This window comes from Dendrobates tinctorius, unplaced genomic scaffold (genome assembly GCF_039654945.1).
Source record: "Dendrobates tinctorius isolate UK_male_01 unplaced genomic scaffold, ASM3965494v1 ptg000007l, whole genome shotgun sequence".
Taxonomy (NCBI): domain Eukaryota; kingdom Metazoa; phylum Chordata; class Amphibia; order Anura; family Dendrobatidae; genus Dendrobates; species Dendrobates tinctorius.
In genome coordinates, this window is record NW_027361675.1 from 58,758,697 (window position 1) to 58,782,494 (window position 23,798).

The following is a 23,798-nucleotide window of genomic DNA, read 5'->3' on the forward strand; positions in this document are numbered from 1 at the left end:
AAGAAGCAAACTGTTGCAACCAGAGCTAGCTTCAGTTGTACATTTCATAGCAGGTGTTTGTGAAAAATAATTTCCACCCACTGGGTATGAAGCGGGCTCAGCATTTGGGTCTGCTACATGCAACTCCTCCAGACTTCTGCCATATATTTCTGGCAGATGTTGGGAGAAGTGAGCAGAAGTTGGGCAGAAGGCAAGGCCTTGACATTGAGTTCCCCAACTCACTGGCCCTTTAGCAGTCAAGTGGTATGCCACATTTGGCAGTAGTCCACTATGTGTAATACTTTATGTTCCGGGTCTATCTGAACTATAGACACTCTTGGTTGCCAGCTGAATGCTGTAGGTAGCAGAGGCGTCCTGAGTTAGGGACATTCATTGTAGTGTCATTTTGCCTTAATGGGGCAATATGAAAATGAGCAATCTAACGCAACCTCTAATCTTTACTATGGTAATAAGATGAAGGCTGTGTCTAGCCAAAACATTGTAGATTTACATGCTACTAATGCAAAAATATTGTTGAATATGTGACGCCTAAGTAGGTCTGGCCGACCAAGAGCTGCTCTGGCCAATAAAGGGGACCAGGAACCTTTCTGTCCAAAGTTCATAAAGGATTTGTCTCCATGAGACAGACTCTATATTGTACTTTGGTCTTAAAATAATATTTTGTAATTAAGAAAAATATCTTTTGGCCATTGACACTATGCTAATATACAGTGTCTACAAATAGACAGACATGCAGTACAACGCTAGCAGAAGTGCTACGTGGCAGTCTAAGGATGACAGACAGCCTGTATTTAGGGAGGATGATGGGCTTCCTGATGCCTATTTTTGTTCTGTAAGTCTGGGTTCTTAAATGCTTTGTTGCTTTATGTTAATTCCTCAGCAGTGCAATCAAATTCTTGTCGTAATTAAAGCTGTCAGTTGGAAGGCAAGCCAATCGCCGAGAAAACACAGCATAACAAATGAAGTGAAATGATTCTGCATGTAGCTATACGATGCTTCACCAGGCATGAAATTAAATAAGTAATTTGATGTTGACATCAGAAATTGAAATGATACCCACTGTTCCCTCGTTCACTCAGACCTGCATAAACAAAAGTCAGGACAAATATGTCTAACAAAGCCCTAGTGCCACCCATCTCTCCCTCGCATTACGCAGATTTACATGTGGGAAATTTTACATTTCTATGTAAAAAAAGATGTGCCCATTACTCCCCATTGTTTGCCACAGTCCTTAATACAAATCAACAACCCCTGCTGATATTAAGCGGGGGGGTGTAATGAAGAAGTCTTTATTGCCTCTTCAATGCAAATAGGTAAAAAAACAAGGATTCAAAATGTAATAACATTATTTCTTACTGAGTTATCTTTATCTATGTTGGAGTCTATGTCAGTCATTGCCCATTGCTATTGTAATTACTGTATCTGGAATCATTTCAATACATGTCACTTCCCATCACTCATTATAAGCACTTCTGAAAGATACTTTATTTAAAAAAAAAATCACCCTTGCTGTTTTATAATGAAATAAAATTCATTTTAATCACAGCAGTCATTCTTTTCTTAATAAAACAGTTTAGACTGCATACACAGATAGCACAGCACCTCTGCCAAAAAAGCCAACTCAACTAGGTACAGTGGTTGTTTGTTCAGGGCATATCATGTTTGCATAATCATGGAGGTTTGGTGTGGAGGCAACAGTCGCTTGAAACCTCCATGCCTGAAGAGGCCTAAATATGAATAAAATTGTGGTGTCCAGCATTGATCTGCTCCAACAGCAATGTGATGTGAATAAATAGAGAAATGGACACAATGGATGGATACTTGTGATGTGAATCAGGTCACTATTCCAAAGAAATATTCATTTACCCTTATATTTCTGAAATTTGAGGATTTTTTTGTTCTCGCATTCCAAGATCAAAAAGTTATGTTCCTTAAAAGCAATCAGTCAACAGTTTTTTTGCTATATAACCTGATAGCCCACTGGGTGTAAACTGATTCTGACAGCTGACACTCGGCACTAAGTGGCAGGAGCAGTCCCACATCACTCATGGCACTTTAGCCCCCTAAATGCTGTGATCCAATGCGATCTCAGCCTGCCGGGAGCAGGCAGAGGGATGATAGCACCTCTGCCCTTGGATCGGAGACCCCATAGCATCACCCGGGCTTATAATTCCTTGCCATGGTGATTTGATGTTGTCATGATGACATCCGGGTCACCAGAGCTAGGAAAGTTGCTTGATTATGTGTAGTGCATGATCAGCAACTTTATCTGTCAGCGCAGAGCTCATAGTTTGCATAGCATAGGGATGCTGCTGCATTGCCATGCTATACAAGCGATCACCCTACAAAAAATGATAGTCCCCTAGTGGGACAAAGTAAAAAAAAAGTAAAATAATTGTAAAAATATTTAAAAAATAAATAAAAATTGCTATAAAAAAGATCAAAAGATATTGTATCTACAATTAAATATTTATTAAAAAAATAGCAATGAAAGTACACATATTTTGTATTGACGAGTCTGGAACTACCTGACCTATAAAACTGTCCAACTAATTAACCCCTTTAGTAAACACAATAAAAAAAAAACAAGGCAAAAAACAATGCTTTATCATCTTACTGCTGAACAAAGCGTGGAATAACACACGATCAAAAAGCCAAATATAAATAAACATGGTACCGCTGAAAACGTCATGTTGTCCCATAAAAATCAAGCTGTCATACAGCTCCATCAGTGGAAAAATAAAAAAACTTGCAGCTCTCAAAATAAAGCGATGCAAAAATAATTACTTTTTCCTATAAAATAGTTTTTATTGTGTCAAAGTGCCAAAACATAAAAAAGATATAAATGAGGTATCGCTGTAATAGTACTGACTCAAAGAATAAAACTGCCTTACCAATTTTACCACACACAGAATGACATAATCTCACCCCCCAAAAAAATCCTGAATTACTTGTTTTTGTTCATTCTGCCTCCCAAAAATCAGAATAGAAAATGATCAAAAAATTTCATGTGTCTAAAAATGGTACAAATAAAAATGTCAACTCGTCCTGCAAAAGACATGCCCCCAACATGACTCTGTGCCTCCCAAAAATCAGAATAGAAAATGATCAAAAAATTTCATGTGTCTAAAAATGGTACAAATAAAAATGTCAACTCGTCCTGCAAAAGACATGCCCCCAACATGACTCTGTGGGCCAAAATATGGAAAAATTTTAGCTCTCAAAGTATGGTGAGGCAAAAAACTGTTTTTGCAATAAAACCATCTCAGTGTGTGACAGCAGCCAAACATAAAAACCCCCGATATAAATCTGATATTGCTGTAATAGCACCGACCCAAAGAATAAAGTCACCTAATCATTTATACAGCACAAGGAACAATGTAAAAAATAAATAAAACCAATTCTTCACCTGCTGTTGATTTTTTTCATTCTGCCTCCCAAAGATCGCGGTAAGGCTCGGCACACATTTATCATGTGCTCTGCGCTGAGCGCTTACATCGGGGTTTCCGTGTAATAGCCAAAAAACGTGATTCTGATGGAACCCTCGGTGGAAAATACCATATAACAGGACTGATGGAGGCACAGTGGACGCTGTCTAACTTGTGATGGGGCGGTGTCCATCTCTTTAGGATTGCATAAAAGTGCTGCCGGCCACCACAATTTTGTGCACTTCTGAAAAGAGGGACACTGCTGAACAGAGGCAGATGGAGTCCAGAGTAACTCTGCTGCCTCATTATAGTAAATGGATCCTTCAGGGGTTTCAGCTGAATCACATCAATGTAAAATTTTCCCAATAAAAGCTTTAAAACAATCTACAAAAAAGCAAGTCCCCACTCAGGTCTGTCATCTATTAACAGAAATATAGGGGGATAGGGGGTTCCATGTTACTGGTAGTACAAAGGCTCTGGAAAAGCGAAATGGCTCCTCATCCGCCAAAAGAAATTCAGCAAATTCTCTGCTCCCAAATCCAAATGCCCCCTCTCTTCCGAGCCTCCCAGTGTACCTAAACCACAAATAGCATCTACATGTTTGGCATTTCTGAAACGATGAGAGCCCGTCTAACTCAAGGGTGCATGTTTCCTGAAGCACGGGCTGGGCATAATGTACTGGTGACTGCAGCATACTGGTCACTACAGCATACTGGTATCTACAATGGCAGTTTGCAATTTTCACTTGGCAACAAACATTGCTTCTTGTTTCTGGAAAATACCCATAGAGTAAAAATCATCACTACACTTGTAGATAAATTCCCAAAGGGGTATAATTTCCATATAGCTAAGTAGTACTGTACAGCCACATATGGAGTATTGCCACATACAGAAGAAATTGTGGGACAAATTATGGTGCCATTTTTACCCAGTTATTGTGTGAAAATGTAAAATATGGGGCTAAAACAACATTTTGGTGGTAAAAATGTAGCTATTTTTTCTTCACTGCCCAATGGTATAAAATTCTGTGACACACCCATGATATCAATATGAACACTGCACCCCTAGATGAATTCATTGAGAGGTGTAGTTTGTAAAATGGGGTCACTTATGGGAGGTTGTGCAGTTCTGGCACCTCATGGGCTCTCACAGTGGGTCATGGCACATGCAAACCATAGCAGTAAAATCTGGCGCTCCTTGCTTTCTGAGCTTTGCACGGTGCCTGAAAAATATTTCCCAATTATATGTAGGGTATGATCGCATTAAAAAAAATGGACCTCAGTTTTTTGTAAAGATAATTCTTATTAGCCCTTAGAAAAATTAAAAACTTTGGGCTAAAACAACATTTTAGTGGTAAAAATGTAATTTATTCTTTCTTCACCACTCAATAAAATTCTGTGAGGCACATATGGTGTCAATATGATCACTGCACCACTAGATAAATTCAATGAGGAGTGTAGTTTGTCAAATGAACTCACATATAGGGGGTGTTAAGTGTTGGGATCCTCCCTCTGCACAGGATGGATCCCAAGCCTTGTCGCCCTCTGCGGTCTCCCATTCTTCTTCGACTGCAGTGGAGCCTGCTCAGCAGAGACGTCAGTCTCGGCGTCTTGCTCAGACTCGTGCTGTGCATTGTGTTACTGCTGCCTCTCCTGGTTCAGCTATAGTAACTGGCCATAGACAGCAGTGAGCAGTCATTCCTGAAGCTAAGTCCAGGATTCAACCTACTGAGCATGCTCGTGAGGTGGTCGGTTGTCAGCTGCTCAAGTCCTGTGGCAGATCCGGATTGGCCCACGAGCAAGGTCCTAACTGACTGGAACGTATAAATGGTTCTCTGGGCCACCCGGTGGCGTGCTAGGATCATATTTGCATTGTGTGCGCTTGGGGCTTCGACTCTGCCTCTAATGGCCTATGTCTGTGAGTGTGTGCTGTGAGTGTATGCGTTAGTTGCTCCTGGTGAGGCAGGTTATCCTCTATTCAGGGCACAGTCTGGCCACGCGCTGTGCAACGCTTCATTTATCACACAGGGATAAGTCAGGCCACGTGCTAGTGCACACTTCAGTTAGTACAGGGCACAGTCTAGCTACATGCTGTGGCACATACCTGTTAACATATGCTGAAGATAGAGCACAGTTTCTCCACATGTTCAGACACATATCTTCTTTACCGCTCTGTGGAGTAACAGAGCTGGTCCTTTAAGTTCAGATCACAATGTGTGATATTTAATGCGATGTGCTTAGCTTTAGGTGCTTTGTAGCATAGTACCGCTCTGTGGAGCAACACCTTTGCACTCTGTTCACACTGTGTGCAGTTAACCCAGTGTGCTTTTTGAGAATGCTTGCAGTTCAGCGCCGCCATTGTTCACATTAGCTGCAGCTTTACAACTCTGCACGGTGGACCCCGGGTTGCGAATTGCACTTAATTATAATATTTTATTTAGTGCGTTCCGCCAACCCTATCAGGGGTTTTCTGTTATTCTGGCTCCTCGGGGCTCTGCTAATGTGACATAGCACCCTCAAATCATCCCTGCACAATCTGAACTCCAATATGGCACCTTTTCCAATCTGAGCTTTGCACGGTTCTTCAAAAATAGTATTTCCCCACAAATGGGGTATCGGCGCACTCAGAAGAAATTGCACAACAAATTGTATGGTACAATTTCTACTGTTACCCTTATGAAAATGCAAAATTTGGGGATAAATAACATTTTTGGTGTTTCAGGCTGCTCAACACATATCTAAATACATTCCTTAAGGGGTCTAGTTTCCAAAATTGGATCACTTGTGGGGGGTTTCCACTGTTTAGACATCAGGGGTAGAGATGGGTGGACTCCCGCATGTTCGGGTCTGGCAGGTTCAGCCAAACAATTTCAAAAAGTTCGTATTCAGGTGCCAGAACAGTACCTGGGCCCAAATCTAAAACTGGACCCCATTCACTAGAATGGGGGTCTCGAACATCCAGTATTTGCCACGCTGTCTCATGTGCTTAACAGTGCAGCAAACACCGCTTCTGATAGGCAGTGAAATCATCCTCACCGGTCACACAGCCTTGGTTTCCATGCTGTAAAAAGACAGCTTGAGTGCTCAGCTGTGATGGGAGGTATAAAGTTTACCTCCAGTCACTGGTGTGATCCCATCATCCGACACCTGCAGCCACTAATAACAGTGAGACCAGGAGTGGCGGATAGGGTGTTCATCAGATGCTCCTGCCCTGTAAATAAATTATTAATTAAAAAATGGCATAGGTCCCATTTTATTTTTGATAACCAACCAGGCAACACTCACAGCTGGGGGCTGGAACCCTCAGCTGTTAGCTTCAACAAGGTTGGTTATCAAGAATAGAGGCGACCCATGCCTTTTTTTTAATTATTTAAGTAAATAATTCTAAAAAATGGCATGGGGTCCTCCTCATTTTTGACAACCAGCCTTGCTAAAGCAGACAGCTGGGGGCTGGTATTCTCAGGCTGGTAAGGGGCCATGGATATTGGCCCCCCAGCCTAAAAAGAGCAGCCCACAGCTGCCCAGAACAGGCACATCTATTAGATGTGCCAATTCTGGTGCTTTACTCAGCTCTTTCCACCTTCCCTGTATTGGTGGCAAGAGGGGTTAATATTTGTGGGGTTGATGTCAACTTTGTATTGTCAGCTGACATCAAGCCTACGGCTTAGTAATGTAAAGGCGTCTGTAAGACACCTGTTCATTACTAATCCTAAAGTTACATGGTAAATAGACACACAGCCAGAATAAAGTATTTTATTAGAAATAAAACAAAACACAGTTTTCCATTTTTACTTAATAATAGCAAACACAGTTATACTTACCTATGCCTAATTCCACTGAAGCCCTCAATTTCCATTAATAAACCAAAAATAAAAAAACAACAATATACCATACTTGTCTGTCGTTCTGTCCCATGCCGTAATCCATGTCTGAAGGGATAAACAGTTTTTAACCTGGACGGTGCCAAGATGCAACCGTCAAGGCTGAAAACCACTGGTGACTGAACTGCTGTGAGTGCAGCCTCAGTGACCGGTGGTGATTTCATCGAGGTTACCTCTGGTCACTGAGGCTGCATTCCCCACAGGGCTGAACTGCCATGACCTCGGTGAGATCCTCACAATCACCAACACATTACCTGACCCAGTGGACAATAAAACTTTCACTCCTTATTTATGAACTAGTCCAATATTTATTGCCATAACTGTCTTTCACTCCCCCATCCCATAATGATAAGTTCTGCTTCATGTAACTTGTCTTATCTGTTGCATTTTTTCTGTGCTGTGTTGTGCATAAATATGTGATTCTTCAGATTTTGTATTAGTCTATGCCTGATGAAGAGACCTGAGTAGTCTCGTAAGCTTGCAATTTGTTACCATCTTTTCAGTTAGCCATTAAAAGGTATCAACCACTGAGGACTCTCAATTCTAAATATTTTCTATCTACTAGCTAAGGGTCCCGTTACATTTAGCGATGCACCACCGATCCTGACAACAATACGACCTGGTCAAGATTACTGGTGCATCGTTAAATGGTCGCTAGTGAGCTGCCAAACAGGCAGATCTCACCAGCAGCGATCCAGCGATGCTCGACGGTCACTCTTCCCTGTCACACCGCAGCGATGATGACGACTTCCACCTGCGTCCATGCATCGCTAGTCGGCGCCAGCGGGATGCCAACGAGGATAAAATGGCCCAGGATGTTCCAGCGTGATCAGCTATATCCATCGGGGGGTCGGTCGGAGGTATGTGTCACATGTAGTGAGATCGCTAGCGATATCGCTGTTGTGTCACAAAATCGATAACGCTTTATCGATATCGCTAGCAATCTCGCTATGTGTGAAAGGCGCTTAACATGGTACAAAGATATACATCTTGCAGAAGGATCATCTTTATTCTCATTTGCACAAGGAAAGACTAGAAGCAATGGGATGAAACTGAATGGGAGGAGACCGAGATTTGATATTAGAAAAAACTTTTTGACAGTTCGAGTGATCAATGAGTGGAACAGGCTGCCACAAGAGGTGGTGAGCTCTCCTTCAATAGAAGTCTTCAAACAGAGGCTGGACAGATTTCTGTCTGGGATGATTTAGCGAATCCTGCTTTGAGCAGGGGGTTGGACCAGATGGCCCAGGAGGTGCCTTCCAACTCTACGATTCTATGATTCTATGATCTTTCCTGTACTCTTACAAGGAAATTCCTATAAAATACTCTCCCTTTGGTACAGAACTCCTCAACTGTTATATCACTTACAATGGCATGTAAAAGTTTGTGTACCCCTTGTCAAATTTACTGTTATTGTGAACAGTTAAGCAAGTTGAAGATGAAATAATCTGAAAAATGCTTAAAGCTAAAGATGACACATTTCCTCTGTATATTACGCAAAAAATAACAATATTTTCATTTTTTACATTTAACAAATTACAAAAAGGAAAAAAAGCCTATGCAAAAGTTTGGCCACCTTGCATGGTTAGTACCTAGTAGCACCCCCTTTTGAAAGTATTACAGCTTGTAAACCTTTTTGTAGCCAGACAAGAGTCTTTCAATTTTTGTTTTAAGGATTTTCATCCATTCCTCTTTGGAAAATTCTTCCAGTTCTTTGAGATTCTGGGGTCATCTTGTAGGCACTGCTATTTTGAGGTCTAGCCACAAATTTTCAATAATGTTTAGATCAGGGGACGTTGAGGTCCATTGTAAAACCTTCAGCTTGTGCATTTTGAGGTAGTCATTTGTGGATTTTGACATGTGCTGAGGATCATTATCCATTTGTAGAAGCCAACATCTTTTCAGCTTCAGCTTTTTTACAGATGGTGTTATGTTTGCATCAATAATTTGTGGAAATGTAATTGAATCCATTCTTCTCTCTACTTGTGAAATGTTGCCCGTGCCATTGGCTGCAACACAACCCCAAAGCATGTTTGATTCACCAACATGCTTAATGGTTGGCGAGATGTTCTTTGCCTGAAATGCTGTGTCTTTTTTCTCAACACATACCCTTAATCATTGCGTCCAGAGGGTTCTATTTTAACCTCATTGGTCACCAGTACTTGTATCCAAATTGTACTTGTTTAGATTTTCTTTTGCATACTTATGATGATGAATTTTATGGTGAGGATGCAGGAGAGGTTTTCTTCAGATGACTCTACCATGAAGGCTATATTTATGCAGGTGTTTCTGAACAGTAGAACAATGTACTACACATCCGGAGTCTGCTAAATTTTTCTGAAGGTCTTTTGCAGTCTTATTTGAATGTTTAATAAATAAAGAATTACACAGTGTCACAGCAGGGGCACATTTATAAGATTATCTGAGCACAGGAACATTTTTTTCTAACACATCCAAAAATCTCTTTTGAATCCTGGTTAATAAAGGGACTGTCTAACTAGGTAAAATTTGCTGTATATGTGTTTTAATTTGAAATCAATAAGACTTATTAGAAATATTTTATTGTGAAAACTATACTAATGTCATATTACAATTTCCATTCTTAGGCAGGATTTGATTCAACACAGGAGAGAGCTTGTTCTCCTTTCTATGTCAGAGAGAAGCTTTCTCCTGTGTTGAAGTAAATATGGAAATTAAGCTGTTGCGATTCATGCTGCCTGTGGGACATTGATATAGCTTTCACAATAAAAGTACAGTATATGAAAAAGTTGGATTTACAGTATTTTTTCAAGCTGGGCAATCACTTTAACATCAAGTAGCATTCTACAACCAGATGAAAATGTAAAAAGCTCTGTAGGGCTTAATAGTATCTATACACCTCACCTAGACCCTTGCAATATTAGACTGAGAATAATGTATGAAAATGTCCAAAAATGAGGGTTTCTTGAAATATTACTTGAAATTATTATGAAAAGGTTTGTTCTGTGTGAAGATAAGAAAATCAGCATTACCCCTGTCACTGAAGGGCCACCTCTTTTCTGGCACCCCTGATCTTTGTTGTGATGGCTGAAATGGAGATATTATGACTAAAGCACTTGACCGCTGTAGCCAATTACTGGATTTAACACTTTAGCCCAGTAATCGTGACCTGCATGACCTCTGATCACATTAATTGGTTGTGGCGGTCACATGCTATTGTCATGATGTCATTTCTTCAGCCAAGTAAGCAAAGACCAGCCACAGTCAGTACTGGAGCAGCCCAGGATAAGTACATTTTTACCATTTTCCCACAGATCAAGCCATTAGAGAAAAAAAGTGTTATCTTTAGAACTGCTTTAACACTTCAGTTTGGTAGAATTCTCTTTTAATTTAAAGAGCCAAGGCTTTAGAACTAGAACCAAACTAGCAGGGATCAGAACTTTCCACTAGTGGGGGTGGATAGTGTGATGACACAGCATTTCTTCTTAATTATGCCTGAATCATAAACTGTTTTCTGAAGTAATAACTCTTCTTGTAGGATAAATATTTATCTCTAATATTAGCTCTAAAGTTTATTTTCTGTTATATTTGCAAAACATACATTGTCCATGCCAGCCAGTTTGTTGGCATTCAAAATAGAGGAGGAAAAACGATGCAAATAGATTACATAATCGAACAATGCAGGTTGGCCTCATTCACTTCTCTCTCTGAGCTCTGGATGCTCATTGAATGATAGTTGTGAACTATATAAAGAGACTTTTTCTTCAGGTCCTAGTGACTCTACAGGAGGTCAACTTAGGGGACCATGGCTCCAGCTGGAAGAAAACAGGACTTCTTCATTGACCATCACAGAAACCCCAGAGATGTCTTAAAGAATCTAGGTTGGCACAATCAGGTCACCTGGCCACATACCTCACTTCTCTTGGTTAGCTTTCTAAGCTTGTCGTTACCTCCTTTCTGTGGGGGCCTGACAAAAAAGGGGAGCCACTGGTGGGGGTATTCGGTCCTGGAAGCAGCTCTAATCCTATTGAGTCAGCGGAAGGGTGAGACTCTGTAATTTGCACCATCTTGGGTATTTGCTGGGACTAGTCTATAGACTATTGTGTATTGGTAGATCAATAAATTATTGCCACACTGTTTTACCCTCACCCTGTGTTGTCTGAGTAGTGTTCTGCCCATGCAGAGAGAGCACGGGCCATTCAGTGATATGAGCCTTTGTCCATGCAGCCTTTCTTAAGACAGCCGGGCCAGTGGATACGAGCACCCACTGACCCCCACGTATCCACAGGTAGACTAGGAATGCTATGGCATTTTCATTGTTAGAAATGACATACTCTTGTAAGTCAACTTTATTTGTTTGCTTGGTAATGCCAAACAAGCAACATAATAAATATGATAAAACATAATTAATTTGGCTGATTTACATTAGGCAAGCGAATCAGCTTTTTACTGGAAATGTGAAATGGACAAATATTATGATCTTGTTGTCAATGATCAAATAGTGAGAAGTTTGGTAATTCTACAGTCAGCAGCTGCCTGATGTTCTAGTTCCCTGGCTGTGCCCACACGTTCCTCACATCTTAGACTACTAATTATGTTTACAACATGCCTCATTTTCCTCTGACCCCTGGGAATCAATTGGCAAGCAGGTCACACACTGAAAAAGTCATCCAAGCCCTGTAGGATTTGCCTTTTTGAAGTTAGTCTGTTCTTTTCTCCCTCATGCCACTTTGTGGCCACAATACACAGTAACTTGGGATCAGGGCAGTGAATGTCAGCAAGTCAGGGAGGCAGTTTGATGAGTGTCTGCTTAGCCTCAGTATAGGGCGAAATGCCATCATTACCCAGCTGCCTGTCAAATAAATTGGCAATTAAGGCCACGGAAGAAGCCTGGAATTCAGTACATAACACGCTGCCATCCCCAAACCGCTAAGAGATTTAAAGGAGGAGTGGAAGTCAGGAAAAGGGGAATTAAGCAATGCTTTCCTTGTTCCAGTAGCGAATGACAAGGACCAGCATGCTGGTGCTGTGATATGGTGATGAAATAATATGGAAAGTGGTAGTAATGAGCTGTGCAGATTGGAATGTGTTAAAAACACAACACTAATTTTCCACTTAGTTTTTCTTTCTGTTTTCTATTGCAGAGCTCAGCGGCTTCCAGCTTGGGAACAGGCTACTTTGTAAGTGTCATTTTCTTTCACTATACCCTGTGAGGCCATTGAATGGCTAATGTGCCCTTGTATAAATGTATACATATCAGACCGTATAAATGTATAAACATGCTACAAATAAATACCAAGAATCAGTACTATATTTATATGTCGTAAAACAAAAATATTCCTAAATTGTACACACACCTTTAAAAGAAATTGCTGAAATTATTTTCCAAATGAGTGGTTTTAGTTGCCTCCGCCAGATTCATCAATGTTTTCTCATCAACTGTCTTCAAAATGTGTAAGTACAAAGGGTAAGGATTTCAGACAGGTAAATGTTCATTTGCCAACCTTACGATAAAAAATTGTATGTTGAAATATATGATTTTTTAAATTTCATTTTACCAGCATTGGTTTCTCAGTGCATTTCACATTTTCAAGATTTAATGCAAACATTTGATAATAGCTGATCACAATGATTATCAGTGACAACATTTTAATGAACAAATATATAATGAAAATTCATTACTGATTCTCAAATAGAATTGTTGGTTTCTATAGACACTCACTTGGGCAAATCGGCATTTCTCTATATTAAATTCATACAACTGATACTGTACATTACTCAGTGATTAAAGAATATGGACACTTTCATGGATATTTTAGCTTTTCTTACATATGTGTATTTTGGGCTTAAATTATGTTTGCAATTTGGATTCTTTAAAAAATGTTATTCGAGTTGCCTTTTATACCTCTGTCTTTTGCTGGCTGCAGAATGAGTTATCTGAGAATACATAAGTGAGCTAGTTTTGATGGGAGGGTTTATAAAGCATTCAATATCTTTCTTATTCTGCACTCCTCTCAAATTATGTATGGCTGCATGAAAATTGAGCTGAACTTTATGGTCATAAATCAGGTTAATGGATCCAAGAAGAAAAAGAACAGTTTAAAGAGTTACAATCTCCCCGGTCACAATGATCACCCTGACAGATTCTCCTTTAAATCATTCTGTAGCCAATAATGTGCATAGAAATAAACGAGTGTTTAAAAGGTAAAAGTGCAAATTGCCTCTTCAGAAATAAAGATGACTTAAACTCTAATGTCATCTATTGAAAGTACCCATACTAAAAGTAAATATCAACCCAGTAATGAGCCTTGCCATATAAATTAGTATCAAAGCCAAATCAGAATCTCAAGTTGCAGGCACTGTGTTTCGGGATATTGCCCCTCATCAGTGCAAAGTATGAGATCTGATTTGGATGGGTGAGAGAGTAAGACTGGGATCAAAGAGGTAAGTTTCTCCTTGTGGAGAGTGACAAGGCAGGCCTGGCATGCCAGAGTGAGGAGACTTTTATGCCATTTATGCTCCTCTGGGAAATTAAATATACAAATTGCCTCTTTGGAGAATTTGAAAGTTGCCCAATTAAATCCAATTGCAAACATGTTTTTTTCTTCAGTACACAATACAATCCATATCTTTTAGGGCTGGCTCCCCCTGGTGTATATCTCGGACAAGTGCAATCCGATAAAAAATCGATTTGCCCAAGGACCAATGTTATTCAATTACGCCGTGCAGATCTGCATATTTTTTACTCATCTGTATTCGGCATGAGAAAAAATTCTCAGAATGCTGCGATTTCACTCCAAAATTGGACGGTGCAAAATTGCATGCCATATGGAGCATCAGCATGGCATCCAATTTTTATGGATACAATTCTGTAGCTTTGGAAACTGTAAATGGTCCTGTAAAAGATTAATCGCTGCTGAGTAAAAAAAACAGATTCTATAAAGGTAGAACACGGATGGCAAGTGATAAAAATCTTCCCACTTTCCTGGATAAGAATGGCACTGATTTTTTATACGCAACTGTGAGTGAACCATGAAAAGTCAGTTACCAGCCAAAAAGTATAAACTCGCTTTTAACTAAAAGCTCAACTACTTCCACATCTCTTTATTATTGAGAACCTGTCAGCACAATTTTGTAGTGTAGAGTAAAGTCATGGCTGTAACGACTCTGTAATACTGATTACATTGATACATTTGCTGAATAAGCACACTTTCTAGTTCTTCTGTAATCACCATTTGAAGTTTTCTGCTGATTAGATTTTGGTGCACAGGGGCAGGACTGAACACTTGGTCTTTTCCCTGCCTGTGATTCCCCGGCCCCTCTTTCTGCCTCCTGTCTGTGAATGGCCTGCCTCCTATGTCTGAAATCTCAACATTGTCCTGATTTTCACAGGCAGGTCATTCACAAACCAGAGGCAGGTCTGTTATGAATGGGTCACCGAGGAGAAAAAAAAAAAAAAACAAGCTAAGCCACAGAAAACCAGAGAAGTTGGTAACTGTGCAGATTGCAGATCCCTGATCTTACCACACAACTAGCAGTAGCCATGGAGCATGCCTACGATGTTCCTAGATGCCTCGTCACGGACGGAGGACTGCATAAGCCTAAAGCAAGAAAAGGGAAAACTAACTGCCCCAGAGCAGACCCCAAAGGAATAGACAGCCCCCACACATGTATTGACGGTGAAACAAGATGAAGGCACAAACACAGGCAGGAAAATAGGCTGAGCAAATGATGGGGCCCAAACTAACTAGGGAGGAAAGGAAAGGCAAGTCACTGTCTGCAACCTGCAAAAAACCCTACAAAAATAATGTCCAACACTTCTGATAGCAAAATTAACCCTGAAGTCACTAGACTTCTCCCACTATATCAGCACTCTGGAATATTCTGAGGCAGAGCAAAAAGAGACCGAACTAGTAAGGGACAAAAAGCCAATTGGCAAAATACTGATAAATAAGAGTGGAAATTCAGCTCAACCCCAGCCGGGGCTGGCAGGCCACACAAAAAACTGAATAGACCAACAAAATCAAGTGTGAACATTAGCAGAAAAACTTAGCTTTAGATGACTGGAACAGAGCTGAAAACCAAGAGCTGACAAGCCAGAAGGAATCACCAGCAACTGAATAGGTCATCAGCTGTCTAAAATCCAATCTGAGAATCCTGAGATCCAATCATCATCCCCATCCTCAGGTGGCAGATCTCCACCGATCAAACCAGCAGCAGCACCTCCCGACACCACCAGAGGGAGTTCAGAAGGGGAACCAGAGAATGAACTCACTACAGTACCCCCCTTGAGGAGGGGTGTTATGATGAGTCACCGAAGGAGGAAAAAACAAAATACCAGCTAAGTCCAGAAAAACCAGAGAGGTTGGCAGCTATCGGATTGCAGACCCCTGAACCTATCCACAACAACTAGCAGTAGCCGTGGGGGGTTCCTACGGTGCTCTAGACCCCTCAATCACAGTCGGAGAACTATATAGCCTAAAGACAGAAAGGGGAAAAACTAAACTGCCCCAGAGCAGACCCCAAAGCAATAGGCAGCTCCCAACATATAATGACGGTGAAGCAAGATGAAAACACTAACACAGATAGAAAGATAGGTTGAGCAAATGATGGGGCCCAAGCTAACTACATAGGACAGGATAGGAAAGCTGCTGTCTGCCATCCGCAAAAACCCTATCAAAATGAGCTAACCGACTGATAGGAAAAACAGGCCCTGAAGTCGCTAGGCTTCAAAAGACTATATCAGCCCTCAGGTATATTCTGAAGACAGAGTAAAATATCAACAGATCAGAGACAAAAATGGAATTCAGCTCACCCCCGGTCGGGGATGGCAGAACTCCCAAAAAACAAGGCAAAACAAAAACAAAACTGAAGAGTACAAAGCAGAGGAGAAAAACTTTGCTTTGAGATGCAGGAATCAGACTGGTCTCCAAGAATCCAGCAGGAAAATCACCAGCCAGGAAGAAGGGCGTCAGCAGCCTTATATCCAGTCCTCAATTCCAGCCACCCAGTCATCATCTAGCTGCCCAGGTGTTTGGTAATCAGTCTCACTACCTTCCTTCACTAGAGGAGGGAGTTCATCAGACCTCAATGGTGAAGGGAAAAATGAACTCACAACAGTACCTCCCCCTTGAGGAGGGGTCACCGAACCCTCATCCATGCCACCAGGGCGATCCGGGTGAGCCCGATGAAAGGCACGCACCAATCATTCGGCATGAATATCAGAGGCAGAGACCCAGGAATTATCCTCCTGACCATAACCCTTCCACTTAACCAAATACTGGAGTCTCCATCTAGCCAGACGGGAATCCAGTATCTTCGCTACCTCATATTCCATGTTACCTTCAACCAATTTAGGGTCAGGAGGTGCCACCACAGGAACTACTGGTTCAACAAACCTCTTCAACAAGGACTTTTGAAACACATTATGAATTTTAAATGTGACAGGAAGAGCCAACCGAAAAGAGACCGGATTAATAATCTCCAAAATCTTGTAAGGTCCAATAAATCTAGTCTTAAACTTAGGAGAAGCCACCTTCATAGCGATATTTTTTGATGACAACCAAACCATATCACCCACCTTAAACTGGGGACCAACGGTCCTACGCCGGTTGGAAAACCGCTGGGCCTTTTCCTGGGATAGAGACAACTTATCCACTACTTGGTCCCAGATCTGGTGCATTCTCTCCACCACAGTGTCAACACCTGGGCAGGCAGAAGGCTCCACCTGCCCTGAAGAAAATCGAGGGTGAAAACCAAAGTTACAAAAAAAAGGTGACATCAAAGTGGCAGCACTAGCTCTATTATTTAAAGCAAATTCGGCCAAGGGCAAAAATGAAACCCAATCATCCTGATCGGCAGAAATAAAACATCTCAAATACGACTCCAAAGTCTGGTTTGTTCTCTCCGTCTGCCCATTGGTCTGAGGGTGAAACACAGAGGAGAAGGACAACTGAATTCCCAGCTTGGAACAGAAAGTCCTCCAAAATCTAGACACAAACTGAACTCCTCTGTCAGATACAATGTTCTCAGGAATCCCGTGCAAGCGAACCACCTGTTGCAAAAACAAGGGCACCAACTCAGAGGAAGATGGCAACTTAGGGAGTGGTACAAGATGGACCATCTTAGAGAATCTATCACAAATCACCCAAATAACAGTCATTCTCTGAGAGACAGGCATATCAGAGATAAAATCCTTTGAAATATGGGTCCATGGCCTCCTGGGCACCGGCAAAGGCATCAACAAGCCACAAGAGCGAGAACAAGGTTTAGACCGGGAGCAAGTCCCACAGGACTGCACAAAATTCCTGACATCACGAGACAAGGTGGGCCACCAAAAAGATCGACTCACCAGATCTCTAGTACCAAAAATACCTGGATGACCAGCCAATGCAGAGCAATGAACTTCAGACATCACTCTCTTCCTCCACTAGTCAGGAACATACAACTTTCCACTGGGACAACGCTCAGGTTTGTCCTCCTGAAACTCTTCCAGAGCACGTCTCAAATCGGGCGAGATGGCAGAAAGAACTACCCCCTCGCCTAAGATGGTAGCAGGCTTAGTCACAACAGGAGAATCAGCAAGGAAACTCCTAGAGAGGGCGTCTGCCTTGACATTCTTAGTGCCCGGAAGAAAAGAGACCACAAAATCAAAACGTGTAAAAAACAAGGCCCACCTAGCCTGTCTAGGATTCAAGCGCTTGGCCGACTCCAGGTAAATCAAATTCTTGTGGTCAGTAAGGACCACAACTTGGTATTTGGCTCCCTCCAACCAATGTCTCCACTCCTCAAATGCCCATTTCATGGCCAACAGTTCCCGATTCCCCACATCATAGTTACGTTCGGATGGGGAGAACTTTCGGGAAAAGAAAGCACAAGGATTCATTTTAGATGTCACAGGATCTTTTTGGGACAACACCACTCCTGCACCAATCTCAGAAGCGTCCACCTCCACCTGAAACGGGAGTGAGACATCAGGTTGCCGCAAAACCGGAGCAGAAGTGAATCTTCGATTCAGCTCCTGAAAGGAAGAAACAGCCTCCGGAGACCAATTCAGCACATCAGCACCCTTCCTAGTCAAATCCGTCAATGGCTTGGCAATACCAGAAAAATTAGCTATAAATTTCCGATAAAAATTAGCAAAACCCGAAAACTTCTGGAGGGCCTTCAAAGAAGTGGGCTGAACCTTGGCCTTTACCTTGGCCGGGTCCATTTCAATAGTTGACGGAGACAAAATAAATCCCAAAAATGAAATCCTCTGTACCCCAAAAAGGCATTTCGATCCCTTTACATACAGGGAATTCTCCCTCAAAATCCGGAACACAGTCCGAACATGTTCCACATGAGAGTCCCAATTCTTGGAGAAGATCAAAATATCATCCAGATAGATAATCAAAAATTTATCCACAAAGTCTCGGAATATATCGTTCATGAAGCACTGGAAGACAGAAGGGGCATTAGTGAGCCCAAAAGGCATCACCAGGTACTCAAAATGTCCCTCCGGAGTATTAAACGCCGTCTTCCATTCATCCCCATGCTTAATGCGAATAAGATTATACGCCCCCCTGAGGTCAAGCTTGGTAAACCAGCAAGCAACTTTAACTCTGGAGAATAGATCAGAAATCAGGGGTAACGGATACTGATATTTAACAGTAATTTTGTTGAGGGCACGATAGTCAATACAAGGCCTTAATGAACCATCCTTTTTAGCCACGAAAAAAAACCCAGCACCTAAGGGTGAAGAGGATGGTCTAATATGACCCTTCTCCAATGACTCCTTAATATAGGATCGCATAGCCTCGTGCTCGGGTACAGATAAATTGAAAAGCCGACCCTTGGCGAATTTACACCCCGGGTTCAGTTCAACAGCACAGTCATAACTCCTATGAGGAGGCAAAGGCCCAGACTCATTCTCACTAAATACATCAGAAAAGTCAGCCAAATAGTCAGGAACATCATGTGACTGGGGAGAGGTGGAGAAAACAGGAGCATCACTAAGGGCACACCGACAACCCCAACTCACCACAGACAAAGATTTCCAATCCAGAACTGCATTATGGATTTGCAACCAGGGAAACCCCAGAACAATGGTATCATGCAAATTATGCAACACCAAAAATCTGAAATTTTCTTGATGGTCTGGGGCGACCCGCATTACCACCTGGGTCCAAAACTGAGGTTTATTCTTCGCCAAAGGAGTAGCATCAATACCCCTCAAAGGGATAGGCGTCCGCAGAGGTGTCATAGGAAATCCACAACGTTTAGCAAAATCCAAGTCCATCAGGTTCAGAGCTGCTCCTGAATCCACAAAAGCCTTGGCAGAAAATGTGGACAGGGAGCAGATCAGAGTAATTGCCAAAAGAAACTTAGGTTGAACACCACCCACAGAAAACGTGTGTGCACAACGTTTCTCTCGTTTAGGGCAGACAGAAATAATAGGCGAGGCATCTCCACAAAAAAAACACAGCTTATTACGCCTTCTGAACTCCTGACGTTGCGCCCTAGACAAAACTCTATCACATTGCATAGGTTCAGACATTTGTTCAACAGGTGGTAACATCTCTCGTGTAGTTTTGCGTTCACGTAAATGCCGATCCACCTGAATGGCTAATGACATAGAATCGTCAAGACCAGAGGGAACAGGAAATCCCACCATAGTATCTGTTACAGTTTCTGACAAACCCTTCCGAAAGAGGGCTGCCAAGGCACCATCATTCCAGGTAGTAAGGACCGCCCACTTTCGGAATTTTTGACAGTACAACTCTGCCGAATCCCGACCCTGGCTTAATGCCAACAGGGTCTTTTCAGCCTGATCAATAGCATTAGGTTCATCATACAACAACCCCAAGGCTTGAAATAATGCGTTCACATTATTCAGAATAGGATCATCAGGTTTCAAAGAAAACGCCCAATCCTGGGGATCGCCGCGCAGCAAAGAGATGACAATTTTAACCTGCTGCGCGGAGTTCCCCGACAAGTTAGGCTTCAAGGCAAAAAATAATTTACAATTATTCTTGAAATTCAAGAATTTAGACCGATCCCCCAAAAATACATCAGGAGTAGGAATCTTTGGTTCAGCAGCATGTGAATGAGCAAGATAGGCGGAAATTGCCCGCACTTCAGCAGCGAGCTGCTCCACACGATCAGACAATTGCTTCATCTCCATTGAGAGAAAAATTCCCCCTATGGCCTCAGAGATATAGAGGAAAAAATGTGCACACCAAAAAAAAAAAATTTCTGACACTTTTTTTTTTTTTTTACAATTCTCTCCTGCTATTGAGTACCCTAGGATCTGCGGTATGGCTGGTGATTCTGTTATGATGAGTCACCGAAGGAGGAAAAAGCAAAATACCAGCTAAGTCCAGAAAAACCAGAGAGGTTGGCAGGTATCGGATTGCAGACCCCTGAACCTATCCACAACAACTAGCAGTAGCTGTGGGGGGTTCCTATGGTGCCCTAGACCCCTCGATCACAGCCGGAGAACTACATAGCCTAAAGACAGAAAGGGGAAAAACTAAACTGCCCCAGAGCAGACCCCAAAGCAATAGGCAGCCCCCAACATATAATGACTGTGAAGCAAGATGAAAACACTAACACAGATAGAAAGATAGGTTGAGCAAATGATGGGGCCCAAGCTAACTACATAGGACAGGATAGGAAAGCTGCTGTCTGCCATCCGCAAAAACCCTATCAAAATGAGCCAACCGACTGATAGGAAAAACAGGCCCTGAAGTCGCTAGGCTTCAAAAGACTATATCAGCCCTCAGGTATATTCTGAAGACAGAGTAAAATATCAACAGATCAGAGACAAAAATGGAATTCAGCTCACCCCTGGCCGGGGATGGCAGAACCCCCAAAAAACAAGGCAAAACAAAAACAAAACTGAAGAGTACAAAGCAGAGCAGAAAAACTTAGCTTTGAGATGCAGGAATCAGACTGGTCTCCAAGAATCCAGCAGGAAAATCACCAGCCAGGAAGAAGGGCGTCGGCAGCCTTATATCCAGTCCTCAACTCCAGCCACCCAGTCATCATCTAGCTGCCCAGGTGTTTGGTAATCAGTCTCACTACCTTCCTTCACTAGAGGAGGGAGTTCATCAGACCTCAATGGTGAAGGGAAAAATGAACTCACAACAGAGGGGTCACCGAACCCTCATCCACGCCACCAGGCCGATCAGGATGGGCCCGGTGAAAAGCACGAACCAATCTATTGGCAGGAATATCGGAAGCAGAGACCCAAGAATTATCCTCCTGACCATAACCCTTCCATTTGACCAAATACTGGAGTCTCCGTCAAACCAAATGAGAATCCAATATTTTCTCTACGTCATATTCCACATTGCCTTCGACCAACACAGGGTCAGGAGGTGCCGCCATAGGAACCACTGGCTCAACAAACCTCTTCAACAGAGATTTGTGAAATACGTTATGGATCTTGAACGTAACTGGAAGAGCCAATCGAAACGAAACAGGATTAAGAATTTCCAAAATCTTAAAAGAACCAATAAATCTTGGCTTAAATTTAGGAGATGCAACCTTCATTGGAATATTCTTAGATGACAACCAAGCCATATCACCCACTTTAAACCGGGGACCAATGGTCCTTTGCCGGTTGGAAAATCGCTGGGCCTTTTCCTGAGAGAGTGACAACTTATCCACCACTTGGTCCCATATCTGCTGCATTCTCTCAACCACAGTGTCCACACCTGGGCAGGACGAAGATTCCACTTGCCCTGAAGAGAATCGAGGATGAGACCCAAAATTAGAGAAAAAGGGTGACATCAAAGTGGCAGAACTAGCTTTATTGTTCAGTGCGAATTCGGCCAAGGGCAAAAATGAGACCCAATCATCCAGATCAGCAGATATAAAACATCTCAAATAAGACTCCAAGGTCTGGTTTGTTCGCTCAGTCTGTCCATTGGTCTGGGGATGAAACGCGGAGGAGAAGGATAACTGAATTCCCAGATTGGAACAAAAGGCTTTCCAGAATCTGGAAACAAACTAGACTCCTCTGTCGGACACAATGTTCTCAGGAATCCCTTGCAACCGAACCACCTGTTATAAAAACAAGGGCACCAACTCAGTGGAAGATGGCAACTTTGGGAGTGGTACAAGATGGACCATCTTCGAAAATCTATCACAAATCACCCAGATAACAGTCATTCTCTGAGAGACAGGAAGATCAGAAATAAAATCCATTGAGATATGGGTCCATGGCCTCTTTGGCACCGGCAAGGGCATCAGCAACCCACTAGAACGAGAACAGGATATAAACCGAGAACAAGTCCCACAGGACTATACAAAATTCCTGACGTCACGAGATAAGGCAGGCCACCAAAAGGACCGACTCACCAAATCTCTGGTACCAAAAATACCTGGATGACCAGCCAATACGGAGCAATGAATTTCAGACTTCACTCTCTTTCTCCACTGGTCAGGAACACACAATTTTCCCGTAGGGCAACGCTCAGGTTTATCCTCCTGAAATTCCTCCAAGGTGCATCTCAGATCGGGCGAAATGGCAGAAAGAACTACCCCCTCACCTAGGATAGTAGTAGGCTCAGTCACACTAAGAGAATCAGCAAAGAAACTCCTAGAAAGGGCATCTGCCTTAACATTCTTAGTGCCTGGAAGAAAAGAGACCACAAAATTAAAACGCACGAAAAACAAGGCCCATCTAGCCTGTATAGGATTCAAGCGTTTGGCCGACTCCAGATAAATCAAATTCTTGTGATCGGTGAGGACCACAACTTGTTGTCTAGCTCCCTCCAACCAATGTCTCCACTCCTCAAATGCCCACTTCATGGCCAACAATTCCTGATTCCCCACGTCATAGTTGCATTCAGATGGGGAGAACTTTCGAGAAAAGAAGGCACAGGGATTCATCTAAGAAGTCACAGGGTCTTTATGGGGCAAAACAGCTCCTGCACCAATCTCAGAAGCATCTACCTCCACCTGAAATGGAAGTGAGACATCAGGTTGCCGTAAAACTGGAGCTGAAGTAAATATCTGCTTAAGCTCCTGAAATGCTGAGATAGCCTCAGGAGACCAATTCAGCACATCAGTGCCCTTCTTGATCAGATCAGTCAGTGGTTTGACAATACCAGAAAAATTACCTATAAATTTACGATAGAAATTAGCAAAACCCAAAAACTTCTGGAGGGCCTTCAAAGAAGTAGGCTGAACCCAATCATAAATGGCCTGTACCTTGGCCGGGTCCATTTCAATAGTCGATGGAGATAAGATAAATTCCAAAAATGAAATCCTCTGTACACCAAAGAGGCATTTCGATCCCTTAACAAACAGGGAATTCTTCCTCAAAATCCGGAACACAGTCCGGACGTGTTCCACATGAGAATCCCAATCACTAGAAAAGATCAAAATATCATCCAGATAGATGATCAAAAACTTATCCGCAAAGTCACGGAAAATATCGTTCATAAAGGACTGGAAGACAGAAGGGGCATTAGTGAGCCCAAAAGGCATCACCAGGTACTCAAAATGTCCCTCTGGAG

At 42.3% G+C, this 23,798-nt stretch overlaps 1 protein-coding gene across 6 annotated transcripts in view; it reads left to right on the forward strand.

Annotated features, from left to right (window-relative positions):
* Positions 1 to 23,798, forward strand: part of AUTS2 (activator of transcription and developmental regulator AUTS2) — a 2,002,816-nt gene that overhangs the window by 853,515 nt on the left and 1,125,503 nt on the right. For all 6 annotated transcript variants that reach the window (XM_073575027.1, XM_073574999.1, XM_073574990.1 and 3 more), the window contains one exon: positions 12,432 to 12,467. In XM_073575027.1, coding sequence (XP_073431128.1) covers positions 12,432 to 12,467 — 36 coding nt within the window. The remainder of the gene's footprint in view (positions 1 to 12,431; positions 12,468 to 23,798) is intronic.